General features: G+C 44.3%; 1 protein-coding gene across 1 annotated transcript in view; it reads right to left on the bottom strand.

The window, feature by feature from the left end:
• Positions 1 to 15950, bottom strand: part of OSBP2 (oxysterol binding protein 2) — a 120454-nt gene that overhangs the window by 21220 nt on the left and 83284 nt on the right. The window contains exons 4-8 of the mRNA XM_044658884.1: positions 8079 to 8101; positions 7981 to 7987; positions 5973 to 6086; positions 2463 to 2511; positions 1947 to 2093 (exon numbers count right to left, since the gene is read on the bottom strand). Of these exons, the coding sequence (XP_044514819.1) occupies positions 1947 to 2093; positions 2463 to 2511; positions 5973 to 6086; positions 7981 to 7987; positions 8079 to 8101 (340 nt within the window). The remainder of the gene's footprint in view (positions 1 to 1946; positions 2094 to 2462; positions 2512 to 5972; positions 6087 to 7980; positions 7988 to 8078; positions 8102 to 15950) is intronic.

Here is a 15950-nt window from a genome sequence, read left to right as displayed (position 1 = left end):
TTTTATCTCAGTAAATTTGCTAGGCATGAGGTGAAAAAGGAGTTGTTTTGGTTTCCATTTAGCTTGCCATGAACAACTCTAATTACTGTTACTCAACTGCAGTATGATTTACCCACTGGGAAATGGCTATTGGTCATGGGTATTTGTTCTAATTTCCTATGTCTTGGTTAAAATCTGGCTTCCCTCAGGTACTTCCTAGCTTTGTGACCCTGGGCCAGTCATTTAACCCCCATTGCCTAGCCCTTACTGCTCTTCTATCTTGAAAACAATACACAGTATTGACTCTAAGAAGGAATTTCCTTCCTTCCTATGGAAATATAAATATTTCCTATGTCGAAAATTCAAGTCTGGTCCTAGATACTTCCTTGTGATCTTGGGCAAATCACTTAATCCCTACTGCTTAGCCCTTAGCACTCTTCTGTCTTGGAACCAACATTTAATATCAATTCTACGACAGTAAATAATTTTTAAAATTCCTCTGTCTTTTGGATCTGAGAATCTCGTCTGAGATTCAAAGATTTTCTTTTCCCAGTTATTTGCTTGATTGTTTCTAGTCAAAAGACCATGATCTTTGGAGTAAAACCAAGCCAAGTTTGAACTAAGTAGCTCTGCCTTCCCTTCCTCACAGGTCACTACAGCCTTATGAATGAGGGCTCTCGTTCTTTCATTCATATTCTTTTTCTCCCCAATAATGCTCTTCTCCTCCAGGATTTTTCATCCTTGGCCTTCCTTTCCTCCTACAGCTCCTTTATGATTTTGCCTTCTTCTGTGATTATAATAGGGCTCAGCCATGTTTCTGTATCAATTACTCCTACACATTCACTTACATTTCATTAAAAAAATCTAAGTGGGTTAATGAGTTCCTTGTACCCCTCTTGTCTGCACCTCTTTAGATCTCTCTCCTTTTTCCAGGTCACTGGAATTGTTTATATGTCTTCAGCAATTCCTTTTGGGGAAAATTTTCCATTCTTCCTGGGATGACTTTCCCTTTGAATTGTAGGTCAAGGAATCTTTTCTCTCCTCTCTCTGAAATTTGCTTCCCAGTCACTCCTAACTTTTGTCCCCTTATGTATTACAAGTCCCAAGATGGAGCTGCCACTTCCCCCATAAGTTCCCACCATTCCTGCTCCAGCTTCTCTTTGGGGAGGGAAGGGAAGGGAAGGGAAATCAGACCCAGAATGGAATTTCCCTCTGGCAGCTCCTCTGCTTTTGGAAGGATCAAATGATTATCAAAGCTAGACAAGGTGATGTTTTCTCCTTTACTTTGGTCAGAGCAGGAGCTCCAGGAGACAGTGTGAATCACCCCAAGGTCCTTACTGCTGCTACATACTCTGGTTTTGTCATGTTTCATGATCTCCTGTTCAGGTGACCTGCAGTATGCAATATATATCCAGGATAAAATACTGACCAATATCACTTCCATTTTTGCTTTCCTCCTGTAATGTTCACCCAAGTTCTTGTAACCTGCTTCTCTCCTCTGGCAGTTGATCATCTGAATAAGTAATATTCCTATATCCTTTCTCTCACCTAACCTGGCTCAGATGACCTGAATTCATGTTCTGCCTCTCCTACTTGCCCTAGTGGGATTCTATGTTTATCCTTTTTAAAATGGCGGGCCTTCGGGGGGGAGGGGGCTGAGCCCTTTTATATCTCATGATCTCTAGCACTGGGGGGAACTTAATAACTGCAGAACATTTGTCAAGTCACTTATTTCCTGAGCCTTAGTTTCTTTACCTGTAAAATGGAGATGGTATTTATACCCCAGGCCTCATAGGGCTGTGGCAGGGAAAGGTCAGCCTTCAAATACTTTAAGAACAAGAGTGATATTCTTGTACTTATTACAAATTCGCCATCCTGCTACCCATACAGGCTTGGGGATACTTTTCATTTTGTGGTTTTCGACAGGCCCCCCAGCTGCCCGCCCCTGCCTGGCCCCACTCACGTACAGGCATGGGGATCTTGGACAGTTCTTTGCCAATACAGTTCTTCATTATACTCCAGAGATTGATGTTATAGGTAGGCTTGTCAGGGATGCTCGTCCTCTTCTTGGTCTTGGGTGGGAGAATCCCAATGTGTGAGGAGTTCCCAAACACCTGCCAAGGAATGAGAAGGAGGTGCTGGGGACCTGGGCCTCAGCTATGAGAAAATCCAGGGGAAGTGCTCTTCTCCTGCTTGGTGATGAGGGCTTAGTTTGTTGGGGCTGTGCCCAGACATTCTGACCCCTGGGCAGGGCCCTGCTTCCCCCTGATCCCCTGAAGCTTCTGGCTGTCCTTTAGGACCATGGTGGAAGCAGCTTCCTTCCATTTTTCAGACAGAGGCATCATAATTTGGAAAAGACCCCTGATGTTTTCTGACTTCAGGGGCAAGATATGCCCTGACTTCTAGTCCCCAGATCTTCTAAGGCCTCACTTATGCACTCCCCCATCCCTGGGAACCCACCCTCTCTGGTCTAGGTTACTCACATTGTCCTCTGTATTCCACTCATCTGCCTCATTCCCACCTTCGGCAGCTCTGTGGAAAACACAAACGTCAGAGGGAAAGCCTTTTATTGCTCACGTGGTAAAGTGGGACCTGGCCCTGCAGTCTGAAAGACTCAGTGGCTCCTGACACACTGGACTGTCCTTGGACACTCTAACTCAGTGATTCTCAAAATGGGCGCTACCGCCCCCTGGTGGGTGCTGCAGCGATCCAGGGAAGCGGTGATGGCCACACTTTTTTTGTATTACATTCTATTCTGAGTTCAATAAATAGCTTCATAATTTCCAAGGGGGCTCAGTAATATTTTTTCTGGAAAGGGGGCGGTAGGCCAAAAAAGTCTGGGAACCACTGTTCTAGCTTAACCAGGTAATTTTCCCACTGAGCTCCTCCAGGAAAGGCCTTCCTGGGTGTCTTGGGATGGCCTTGAGGAGGCCTGAGGCCCTGGAAGCCCAGAACATGAGGGCAAGTTCTTGTGGGTTCTACTGGGCCAGGAAGGCTTTTATGTCTGTTGCCCAAGGGTCAATCTTGCTAGGATGAGCACAGACACACATCACAAGGTTGGTCACAGGGTGACAGGGTGGGAAGTAGATGACCACCAGGGTCTTTTCCACCCCTCGCTCTATGGTCCAAGGATCTTTGAACACCATCTGCATTAAGGGACAGAGAAGCTGTGATCTGTCCCAGTGGGGGGAGTACCTATCCTGCAATAACTCGATATCCTTGACTGTTTGATGTTACACATAGCTGTTTGCTGTTGACCCTTTAAAGGGCAGCGAATCGTTTCATCCTAGTCACACAGTTAGTGTAGACAAGTATTATCTCCATTTTACAGGTGAGAAAACTGAGGCTGAGAGAAGTGACAGGCTCCCTACTTTCATCATATGTCCTAGCTCCAGAGACCTTTCCTTGAATCCCTTCGTTGAGAATGTTTCTCTTCCTGCCAGGTGCTCTGAGAACACTCTGCATCTGTCCTTTGACCCTGGCACTCTGCCTGGCATACTCATCTCCTTACAGGTCATATCCAACTCCCACCCTGCCCCTTTGGAACACCAGCTCCTGGAGGGCAGGACTTAGCCATTCTTTATTTTTGTATTCCCTCCGAGAAGAAACACAATAAATGCTAAATGATGCTTGTCTCCAAAAAGGAGATGAGAAATGCCTCTTTCTCTATGACAGAAGTGGGGAGCCATGGGTATGGAATAATGCACGTGAGACCAGCCTCATTTTGCTGAAGTGCTTTTCCCTTCTCTTTGTGATTCTTGGACACAAGGGAGGTTCAATGGGAAGAAGGGGATATAAAATGAAAAAAAAAAAACCATAGCACGCACTAAATAAAAAGCTAACTCTTTGCTGAACTGAAATTTGCTTTCCAGATCTAATGCCTACAACTCTATTGCTCGTTAACTGGTCTGGGCCTTACTATGCTCTGTATGTATGTCATTATCCTTCTCTGTAAAATGGGGAAAGCTGCCTTGCCCTGGGCCAGCCGGTTCACACATGGAGGATCTGGGCCTGGAGCCTGGGCCCTTCCGATTCCTGGCGCTCTGGCCATTCTGCCCCACTGGCAGTGATGCCTCAGGGAGAGAACAAGCTTCTGTTGCCTGTAGCAGCCAGAAACAACCTCTGTTCTAGTCCTGGTCAGGTGTCTTGACTAAGTGCATGACAAACAGAGACTGACTTGGCCTTCTTCCTCCTCTCCTTCCAGTCTACGTTTAAATCAATAGAAAATATTCCTTTGTGTGCAGGGCATTGAAACGAGTATCAGATGCCCAATGTGTCTAAGACAGTGAGATTAATTGGAAAAGTGGCTCCGGAGTTTGGATTGTGTTCATTGTGATGCCTTGTCAGCCTCAGTTTCCCAACTTGTGAAATGGAGAAAGCAATCCTTAGTCTCTTCTTCACTGGGTTAGGAGAACCCAAGGCTCTAGAGAGGTGACTGGAGGGAGATGATTCTGGTAATGAGAGCTAAAGGCATGCCGATGGGCATTGGCGTGGACCATGTGATCGTGCACATGAGGGAAACAGGGAGAAGCTGGAAATGCAGAATTATACTGGTGTGATGCTGAGGCCCTGTTGGAAAACGGAGAGTGTGGGTAGAGATAGCAGGGACACAAATCCAAACTGTAACACAAGGGGCCCCCGTGCTGCCATTTCAAGGTTCTCCTCTGTGGATGGAGCCAGCTTGGAGATCACAAAGGTGGGAGGGATCTAGTCCTCCTCCTTACATTGCCCCTGACTATTCAATTCAACAGGTATCCCAAGACAGTCCTCCCTCTGGGCCAGGAGATGTTTGTTCCATTGCTGGAAATCTCTGAAAGCAATGTCTTCCTCATGTGGAAGTGAGATCTAGCCCATCTGGCCCCAGAGGATTCTAGGGGCCCAGGCAGACTTGGCTCCATCTCTCTTCCTTGAAACAGGCCCTCCCACGTCCTTCTCTGGGACAAATTCCCCTGACCCATCTCAGCCAACGGAGTAAGGGATGAGAGCATGACAGGTACTGGGGGCAGGGCCGAGAAGTTTTCACTCTGCTGGAGACAGCCACGAGAGATGAAGAAAAAGCCCTGGATCTGGAGAAAGCTGGGTGTGACCTGGGTAAGTCACTTAGCTTCTGTTTGCCTCAGTTTCCTCAGCTGTAAAATGCTTCCCAGGGTGGTTGTGAGATACTATTTGTACAGCTCTCTGCGTACTGTCACGTGCTAGAAATGTGAGGCATCCTCCCCACCATCTCGTCATGTCAGCTCTTTCCAGAATCCCAGGTATAGACAACGGCCATTTTAAACATGGACTCCACCAGCCCCTGGAGAAGGCCAGAAGGCTAGACTGGAGACTAGAGGGAACTTCAGCTGCACAAAGGAGGAAAGACAGGACTCCACTACTCAAAGGTAGGATGGGGGTTACTTTTGTCACTGGGATAAGGAGAAAGGAGGCACTTAATCCAAGGTTAGAGGACAAAGGATCAGTGAATGAATAAGACAAAGGAGCCAAGACCAGAACACTCCCATTCTGGGTGGACAGAGTGAGGCCAGACAAAGGGCTATCAGAATTCAGAGGAGAGAGGACTTTGTGTTAGGAGGGATCATGGCAGGCTTCATGGAAATGGTGGCTTTAGACCTAGGCCTAAGCTGAGGAGGAGCTGGAGGACTCCCATGCTCCCTCAGTTGGTCAATGTCCTTGTATCCTCTGATTTTTTATGCTCCCCCTGCTCTAGCCCACAACCTTAGAACAAAGAGTTTGGAATAGTAAAGGTAAAAGGGATCTCAGGGGCTCCTGGACTACTAGGCCTCAATCCCATTTTAGAAACATGAGGCAGGTATTTCAGAGAGGCTGAGGCAACAGTGTGGTCAGGCCCAGGAGCCAGCTGACCCACGAGAGGCAGACACTTGTTCTGCCTACATCTGGCACCCGGAACCTTTGGTGCTTCTGAGGCACCCGATACCCATTTCCTGGGCAGACTGCTACAGTGAGGACAGCTGGGTGCAGGGACAGAGACGTACCTGGTGCTTTTAGGGTCTGTGATCACAGTGATGAAAGACGAATCTTCCATGGCGTCAAAGTACTCTGTATCCTCATCTTCATCACTGTTCTCCCCCTTGATCCCTAGGAGAATGCTTCATGTTACCCCGAAGCCACCAACCGGCCTCGGCTCCAAGCAGAGCTTCGTGCCCTGGGAACGACGGCTCAAAGACTTGGATTCAGCACTCCAAGAGGGTTCTTCCTCGCACACTGGGACAACCTGGTGGGACTGTTCCCCTAGCATCCACTCTGTTCCCATAATAATAACGATGATGATGATGAAACCCCCGAGCTCTCATTTCCATAGCAGCACCTGAAGGTTTACGAGACACTTTTCTCCCAACAACCCTGTATAGTAAGGTTGTCTAGGTATTATTCTCCCCATTTTACAGCTGAAAAGACTGAGGATCTGAGAGGCCAAGTGACTCCCTGCAGCCAGCTCTCTCCTTTTTCACTTGTATTTCTTCATGGTGCCTCTGACCCCAGTCTGCCCTGCCATTCTCACACTATTGCTTGACTCCCTTCTGACTTAGTGAAAGGCAGCCTGGTTCTGCCCTGGCCAGAGGCCCTGTGTGATTTTAGATGAGTCCCTTCTCCTCTTGGGGCTTTTCCATCTATGAAATGAGGGGGTTGGAACAGCTCCTGCTACCCAGTACAGTCTGAGATTCATTTGAAGCCCAGGCCTAGAGGAAAGCTAGGACTGTTCAGAGAGCCATGGAGACAGCAGGAAGCTCAGAGGATGGAATAGTGATGTCAGGGGCTGGTCCTCGACTGCCCGACACTCCCTCTGATCAGATGCAACCATTGCCTTTTCTCTAGACACAGGCTTCCTGGTGGCCGAGCCCCGAGTGTCCTCTTGATTTTGAGTAGTTTGCCTCAGCACCCAGGTCTCTTGGGTTAGTTCTCCGAGTTTGAGTTCTGTCCTCTCTGGACCCCCTTGGCTTGTACTGTTGGCTCCTGTGCTACCTTGTGCCCACCTGATTCTTGGCTACCTACTTGGGTTTGCTCTGGCCTCTGAAACATATATTCTCCTACCCTAGGTGTGACATCAAGGGTGTTAGGTCTGAGCTTAAATTCCAGCTTCCTTCACAGCCACCTTAACCTGTCTGGGACTCAAGTCCTCCTTTATAAAAGAAACATATTGGATCCGATTACCCCTATAGCTCCTTCCAGCTTTAATGATGACTATGACTAACTGCTGCTGTAAGGGCTGGAAGATTGCTGGGGCCTGAGCCTTTTCTAATAATATAATAACTCTAATAATAATAACTCTTCCTTGTCTGAGCCCTGGAAGCACCTAGAGTCCAGAAGTCCACTTCTCATCAGCTGCTACTAATTCCTCTAAGTGCCAACGTGAACAGGGCCTAGAAGGTCAGAAGTGATAAATGGTTCAGTGGAGAAGGCTGGACTTAATAGCTTCTAGCTAGTCTCCCTCAAAGCTGTTTGTTGAGCCTTCACTAGCTAGGCAAGTGATCTGGTGGACTGTTGTCCTTTCCTCAACGTTCTGGACCTTTTTTTATGACCTGGACCAAAGCTCGTAAGGCTAGTCCTTTCTGATGGCACTGAGGACAGGGTCTCACAATCCTCAGGCTGAGCCTTGTTCTATTTCAGGGACAGTGACTAGTACCTAATGGATAGCAGTTTTCTCTTAAAATCTTTCTTGGTGACTATGTAAACAATTTTCTAAGCAACTTGGGGTAGAGATTTGGAGAAACAAGGCATATTCCTTTTTCCTGTAGCTCTTTCTCTCTGTGTCTCTCTTCTCTCTGTCTTAGCCTTTCTCTCCCTTTAATTCAAGTACCACGTCCCATAGGCATCTAACAACAAAAAACCAATCAAAACCCTCACCTTCTGTCTTAGAATCAATATTATGTATTGGCTCCAAAGCAGAAGAGTGTCAAGGACTAGACAATGGAGGTTAAGTGACTTGTCCACAGCTAGGGTCACACATAACTAGAAAGTGGTTGAGGCCAAATTTGAACCCAGGACCTCCCATCTCCAGGTTTAGCTCTCTATCCACTAAGCCACCTTCCTGCCCCAATTTCCCATCTTCCTCCTTACCCAGGCCAGGCTTCCTTAAAGACAACTCAAATATGACCTGCTGGGATGACTTCCAGCCTCTTCTTGTCTATGTCTTGGATGTCCCTGGTTCTTAAATATTGTCTCCCTCATTAGACTGGGAGCTGCAGACTGTCTTCCCAACACAGAGCAGGCACTTGAGAAATACTTGGGTCTTGTGTGCATCTCCCAGTCTTCTCTATTTCTCTTTGCCTCCTTGACCATGATCCCTCATCTCCTTGCCAAGTTCAGCCCCTCTACACGTGCCCTTGATCTAATCCCTACGGTCTTCTCCAACAGAAGACATCCTCAGCCATCTCCTTTCTCTTGAATCTTTAACCCCTCCCTCCCGGCTCCTTCTCTGCTGCCTCCAACATGCCCATGTCTCAGTAGCCTTAAAAATTCCTCCCTCAACCTTACCACCCCCCTCAAGCTGTCTTGTCTGTCTCCATCTTTCTTTTCTCCTTCTAAACTCCTAAAAAAGCTGCTGACACTCATTTCCTTTCTTCTTACTTTCTTAACCTTCAGCGGTTTGGCCTTCTCCAAAGTGATCAATCAGTGACCTCTTCTGGATGGCTACTCTTCTCAATCCTCACACTCTCTGCTGCATCTGACACTTGGATGTCTCTAGCTTCTCTTGGCTCTCCTCATCCCTGTCTCACTGCTCCTTCTCAGTCTCTTTGGATGGCTCATTCTCTCACCCCTAGCTGCGTGAGGCTCCTCTTCTCTGTGTGTGACTTCATCAGCTCCCAGGTGATGTGCGGGTGACTCAAGGCTCTTTCAAGCTTCCCTATTTTTGTCAAATCATCACCATTCTTCCATTCTCTCAGGTTTGTAACCTCAACATTATCCTTGATTGCTCACTCTCCCTGCCCCCACCCAATCCTATGAGTTGCCAAATATTATTGTTTCCCCCCTCCACAGCCCACCTTGCTCTCTCTGCTTATGGAGCTTCTAACCCCCACCTCCCCCTTCAGGCCCTTGCTGAGGGCAAGGACCTCCTAAGCAGCTCCTCTGACTCAAGTGTACCCACCCCCAGATTACCTTCCATAGAACTATGACAGGCAAAAACCACCCTGCCACCCCCCAACTTCAGAAACTCCCAGCTCCCACTACCTCTGGGCAGAAAGGGAAAGTCCGCTGTTTGGCTTTTTAAAGCCCTTTCTCATTGGACCCCAGAAGACCTTTCCAGCTTCCTTTGGCGATATTTCCTCTTCTTTAGCCTGCAATTAGGATAAACTGGCTTTCTCTCTGCCCTTCACCCTTGGTGCCTTGCACCAGGCCTGGCTGTTCCCTCATCTCCACCTAACAGAAAACCTCTCCCTTCCAGCCAGTTAAAAGATAACTCCAAGAGCCCCTAACTGTCATGTATTGAATCCCTCTGCTCTTTGTATGTTGACTTTCTAAGTACTTTTACACATATGTGTTGTTTTCCTGTAAGAATGTATGCTCCTTGAGAATAGAGCAGTCTCATTTTTATATCTGCACACCTATCACAGTGTTGGGCACATAGGAGGTACTTAATGTCTAGGCATCTGGGTGGTATAGTGGATAGAATGCTGGGTCGGAAGACTTGAGTTCAAATCTAGAGTTATAGACTTAATAGCTGTGTGACCCTGAGCAAATCATTTAGCCTCTATTTGTCTCACTTTCCTCTTCTGTAAAGTGGGGATGATAATAACACCTACCTGCAGGGTTGTTGTAAAGATCAAAAAAGATACTAATTGCAAAGTGCTTTGGCACAGTGCCTGGCACCTAGTAGTCACTATAAAACTGTTAGTGATGACTATTATTACTATTATAATTATATTTGCTTATTGACTCGATTAATTGGCTCCTGGAAACCTAACTGTTCCTACCACAGCCCATCCTTTTTGGGGCTGGGAAGGTGCTCTTCCTAAAGTGCAAGGCTGATCCTCCCCACAGATCACCTCCAGGGTGGAATGTAGAATGCTCTGGTTGGCGTTGAAGCCTTCTGAAGCCAGCCTCCTCTCGCCTCTCTAGGCTTCTGAGCCTTGTCCCCCTCTGCCATATACTTGACAATCCAGGGACACTGGACTTCTTGCTATCTACTTCCCTTTGCTCTGGTTGTCCCCCATGCCTGGAATGTGCTGCCTCCTGGCCTCTCGGGCTTTCTTCATGATGACTAAGCTCAAACCCCACCTTCTGCTGAAAGGTTTTCCTGGTCCTTCCTCTCTGATACTGTCTCCCTTTATACTACACAAACCTTGTGTGAGCTGAATTGTTTCTATATTAGCTCCCTCATTAGAAGGTGTTTTTGTCTTTCTTTGTATTCTGTGCTGTCATGCTCATTGTCAGGTCTGGGCCTGGCTTCTCTCTAACCAGAAAGCACTGATTAAGTGTTTGCTGTTTCCAGGCCCAATCATGGACTCTCCCACTCTCAAAGATCTCAGAAGGGGTCCTGCACGGCACTGGGCCCAAACTCCTACCCATTATAGGAATCTCTTCCCCACCACTTCAGATGGGGCTCATTCAGCCTGGAATATCTCTAATGCTGGGGCTCATGACCACTTGAGGGCGCTCGTTCTTTTCTGGACAGACCTAATCATCGGAGAGTTCTTAGGCTAAGCTAAAAACGGGCATCTTCTGAGCCAGCTGATCAGTAAGAAGGGAAAGTAATCCTTGTCATTTCTCAGAAAGAAGAGAGTCTATAGGAGAAGAGGCTTGAAAGTGGGGGACAGAAATGAGGAAATCTTATTTCAGTGGTGGGAGGGAGAACCACTAATGAATGCTCTCATGGAAAAAGACAGATATTATAATAAAAGGAGATCAGGATCTTACGATGGGTATAACTTGGAAGGAACTGGTTTCAAGAGAGACCACTCAATCTCTGAAATCAGGGCTCCTGGGGGCAACTGACACCCAAGAGAGTGGCAGTGCAAGGACCCAAGGCAGAGATTTCAAGACATATGAGAGAAAAATGACCATGTTGGTAAAGTAATAATGAATAGTACAATCCAAGATAAAGGGAAATTCCTCTCTTAAGGTAATATTCTCTCTAACACCCATAACTACTATGTCTAAGATGTGCAACAGGAAAAAGCGGGGCAGAGGCCAAGATTTACAAAGCAATAATGTAAAAACTACTTTGAAAAAGGAACTCAAAATAAATACCTTAGAAGCTTTAATTCTATGATTTAGAAATTAAATGAATATGAGGGCCATGGGGTCAAAAAATAAAAGTCTAGAATATATAAAAAGGAATATAAGTAATGAAGAGAATGAGGAAAAGAAATCTGATTCAGAAAAAAGGCAGAAAGGAAAAATATTAATTGCTCATAGATTGGCTGAGCCAATATAATAAAAATGACAATATTACCTAAGTTAATTTACTCATTCAGTGACATATCAACCAAACTACTGAAGGATTACTTCATAGAACTTGAGAAAATAATAACAAAATTCATTTAGAGAAAAACAAGGTCAAGAATATCATCAAGGATGAATAGGCAATTTTCAGGTAAAGAAATCAAAAGTATCAATAAGTACATGAGAAAGTGTTCCAAATCTCTAATAATTAGAGAAATGCAAATCAAAACAACTCTGAGGTATCACCTCACACCTAGCAGATTGGCTAAAATGAAAGAAGGGGAGAGTAATGAATGTTGGAGGGGATGTGGCAAAATTGGGACATTAATGCATTGCTGGTGGAGCTGTGAACTAATACAACCATTCTGGCTGGCAATTTGGAATCATGCTCAAAGGGCTATAAAAGAATGCCTGCCCTTTGATCCAGCCATACCATTGCTGGGTTTGTACCCCAAAGAGATCATAGATAAACAGACTTGTACGAAAATATTTATAGCTGCGCTTTTTGTGGTGGCAACAAACTGGAAAAGGAGGGTATGTCCTTCAATTGGGGAATGGCTGAACAAACTGTTGTATATGCTGGTGATGGAATACTATTGTGCTAAAAGGAGTAATAAACTGGAGGAGTTCCAGGCGAACTGGAGAGACCTCCGGGAACTGATGCAGAGCGAAAGGAGCAGAGCCAGAAGAACATTGTACACAGAGACTGACATACTGTGGTAAAATCGAATGCAATGGGCTTCTGTACCAGCAACAATGTAATGACCCAGGACAGCTCTGAGGGATTTATGGTAAAGAACGCTACCCACATTCAGAGGAAGAACTGCAGGAGAGGAAACATATAAGAAAAGCAACTGCTTGAACGCATGGGTCGGGGTCGACATGATTGGGGATGTGGACTCGAAACTACCACACCAATGCAACCACCAACAATTTGGAAATTGGTCTTGATCAAGGACACATGACAAAACCAGTGGAAATGTGTGTCGGCCATGGGTGGGGGGAGAGCGGGGGGTGAAGGGGAAAGTAGGAGCATGAATCATGTAACCATGTTAAAAATGATTATTAATAAATGTTAAAAAAAGAATAAAAACAAATAATTACACAGCTAAAAGAAAAAGAATATCATCAAGGGAATTAATGAAAAAAGTGGGGACAAGCAGTACTAGTTCTCAAACTATGCTAAGCCATAATTGTCAAAACAATTTGATACTGGGTAAGGCTTAGAAAACTATCAGTAGAACAGACTGGATACAGGATATTCAAAAGCAAATGAAAACAGTAGCCTAGAGTTTGATTAATCCAAAAATACCAGGTACTGGGGGCAAGAACTTATTTGATTCAACAAAATTGTCAGAAAAAGTAGAAAGATATATGGCAGAAACTAGGTATAGACCAACATTTCCTACCATCTCCTATACCAAGATGAGCTCCAAATCAGTATATGATTTAGACACAGAGAATGGCATCCTAAACACTAAATTAGAAGAACATAGAAGAAATTTTCTATCAGAACTATGGATAAGGGTAGAATCCATGACCAAAAAAGAGAGAGGTTCATGTAAAATGGACAATTTTGATAACATAAAATTAAAAAGTTTTTGCAAAAACAAAACCAGTGCAGCTAACATGAGCAGAAGCAAGAAATTGGGAGGGGAATCTTTGCAACAAGTTTCTCTGATAAAGTTATCATTTCAAAAATACAGAAGGAATTGATTTAAATTTATAAGAATAAGAGCCACTTCCCAATTGATAAATAATCAAGGATATGTACAGTTTTCAGAGAAAAGATATCTAAGGTATCAATAGTTATGTGAAAAATGTCCTACATTACTAATAATTATAGAAATGAAAAATAAAACAACTTTGAGGTATTATCTAACACCAGTCAGATTGGAAAGGTTGACCAAAAAAGAAAAGAAAATGGAAAACGCTAGAGGGGCTATGAGGAAACAAGAACCTTAAGGCACTGGAGCTATGAATAAGCTCAAGCATTCTGAAAAGCAATTTCAAGCTATATCCAAAAAACTATTAAATTGTGCATATCCTTTGACCCATTGATATATCATTACTAGGTCCATACTCCAAAGGGGCAAAGAAAGAAGAAAAGGACCTATGTTCACAAAGATATTTTTAGCAACTCTCTTTGTAGTGGCAATTTGGAAACTTAGTGGATGTTCTTCAACTGGGGAATGGCTGAACCAGTTGTGGTCTGGAATGAGTCAGAATACTATTGTGCTATAAGAAATGATGAAGAGGATCAACAGAACCAGGAGAACAATTTATACAATGACAGTAATATGGTAAATAAAGGCAAACAACTGATTTAGCAGGTCTGATGAGTGTAATGACTCACCACAATTTGAAAGGACTCATGGTGAAACATGCTTCCCACCCTCAAGAGAAATGATGGTTTCAGAGGCATATTTCCTTTTCCTTTTTTGGGGGTGGGGGTGGATGGGTGAGTTTGAGGAGTCATGAATAATAATGAGAATTTGTTTTGCTTGATAATACACATTTGTAATTGGTTTTGTTTTCCTTGTATTTTCAATGGTGGGGGTTAGAGGTGGGAAGAAGAGAAATAATAACTGAAAAAGAAAAGCAACTTGAATTAAAAAAAGAAAAAGTCTTTGAAGATGAAATTTTAAAAAACTAATGAACAAAACAAGTTGAAAAGAAGTAGGGAGAATTGACTAATTGAGGGGAAAATAAGGGGAAAATTCAAGTAACTAAGTAAAAGCAAAAAAAGATGGAGCTAATGAGTTTTTTAAAAAACCCTTTAAAACTAAGGAAAAGGATAACAAATGAGAGGGTAGCAAGATGGCACAGTGGATAGAGAACTGGGTCTGAAGTTAGGAGAGATTCTTCTTCCTGAGCTCAAATCTGGCCTCAGATATGTCCTAAGCTGTGTGACCCTGGGCAGCTACTTAACCCTGTTTGCCTCAGTTTGTTCATCTGTCAAGTGAGCTGGAGAGGGAAATGAAAGGCCACTGCAGTAGCTTTGCTAAGAAAACCCCAAATGAGGAGTTTCACTAGACTGAAACGACACACAACAACTAAACAAATAGGGATAGGAAGTAGGCCTTGAGAGTGGGGAGAAGAAAGCTGGTGGAATCACTGAAGAGACACAGTACTGTGTTTAATGATAGCTATCAAAATCTAGCATTTCTATGAACTATGTGCTAGGCATTGTACCAGTGCTTTACAATGACTACCTTATTTGATCCTTAACCCAAGGAGGTATTATTATTATTAGCTACATTTTACAGTTGAGGAAACCAAGATAAACAGAGATTAAGTGACTTGTCCTGGGTCACATGGCTTCTAAGTGTCTAAGGTAGGATTTGTTCCTGACACAACAAATGAAAAAGGAAAAAAAAAATTGCAATTTGGAAAGCTAATATTAGAGAAAAATGGAGGAAAATACAAACCTAACTCTCATAACTTTAAATGTGAATAGACTAAACACTCTAATAAAATGAAATGAGAAGTGTGACACTGGAGAGGAAAACAAAGTCTCACATGCTCTTACTTAAAAGGACATTTTGAGAACAAAGACAAAAGACAAAAGAAGGGCTGGAGCCAGTCTGCCTCTTACTAGAACTTCGTTTTGCCCTTTAGAGCTATGCTGGATGGCAGCACAGAGCAATCATGCTTTCCCCTAGTTCCTTGTCTATGCAATATTCCTGCTTCTATTACATAAAATGGGCCAGTCTGCCCCAAGCCTGGCTATCTTCCTTGGGGCAGGCATACTGTAACATCTCAAGCCTCATAGTCTGTTCCCAGAATTGGCCTCAAAATGCTCAGGGTAGAAGATGGTGCAATCCTACTTCCTCCTGTCAGAAGGCCTTGCTAGGGGTTGCTGATTCAGGCTGGGGAGAAAAGGGCAGAAGTCGGAGCAGCACACAGAGAATATTCATCACTGATGCCAATTACATTTGAAAAGAAAGTAAAGTTGGAATGTAAACATTTGGCCAAGAAGACAGTGTCTATAACTGGGATTTGGCTCTTGAGGCCGGAAATATGGTCTTGTGGCTGGGCATATACTTAAGAAGGGCTGGCAAAAACAGATTTGTTGGGAGACTATAAATCTAATTTAAAAAAATCTTTAGATGAAAAGTGACTGGGAGTAGGGGAGAAACTGCCCGGATAGATCTTCATAGGGGATGTTGCTTAATTGTTGATTAATTTAGAGGAGACAAAATCTAAGAAAAGCTCAGCAATAAACACCTGACCTCAGACAGAGTCTATACTCAAATGTCCAAAATAGGGGTAAAAATGAGGTGAATTAGATAGCCTGATGCCAGGAGGTAAAGCATACTTCAGAGGTAGAACTGAGATTCCCCCATAACCAGAAGATGACTTTGAGAGGTTAGAGATAAACATAGGAAAGATCGGTGATTTGATCTGTATAAAAATCCCTCCCACCAATGTAGACCCCTCTCTGTCTCCAATTTAGTGGGAGAATTTTTAGCTTGCCTTTGACTTCAGAAAGGTGGCTGCCCAGGAATACAAAGATAAAGAGGGGAAGGCAGTTGAGTAGAAAGTATATGAAGGAATCAAGGAGCCCG

This window comes from Gracilinanus agilis, chromosome 1, assembly GCF_016433145.1.
Source record: "Gracilinanus agilis isolate LMUSP501 chromosome 1, AgileGrace, whole genome shotgun sequence".
Classification (NCBI taxonomy): domain Eukaryota; kingdom Metazoa; phylum Chordata; class Mammalia; order Didelphimorphia; family Didelphidae; genus Gracilinanus; species Gracilinanus agilis.
This window is presented reverse-complemented; position numbering and strand designations above follow the sequence as displayed.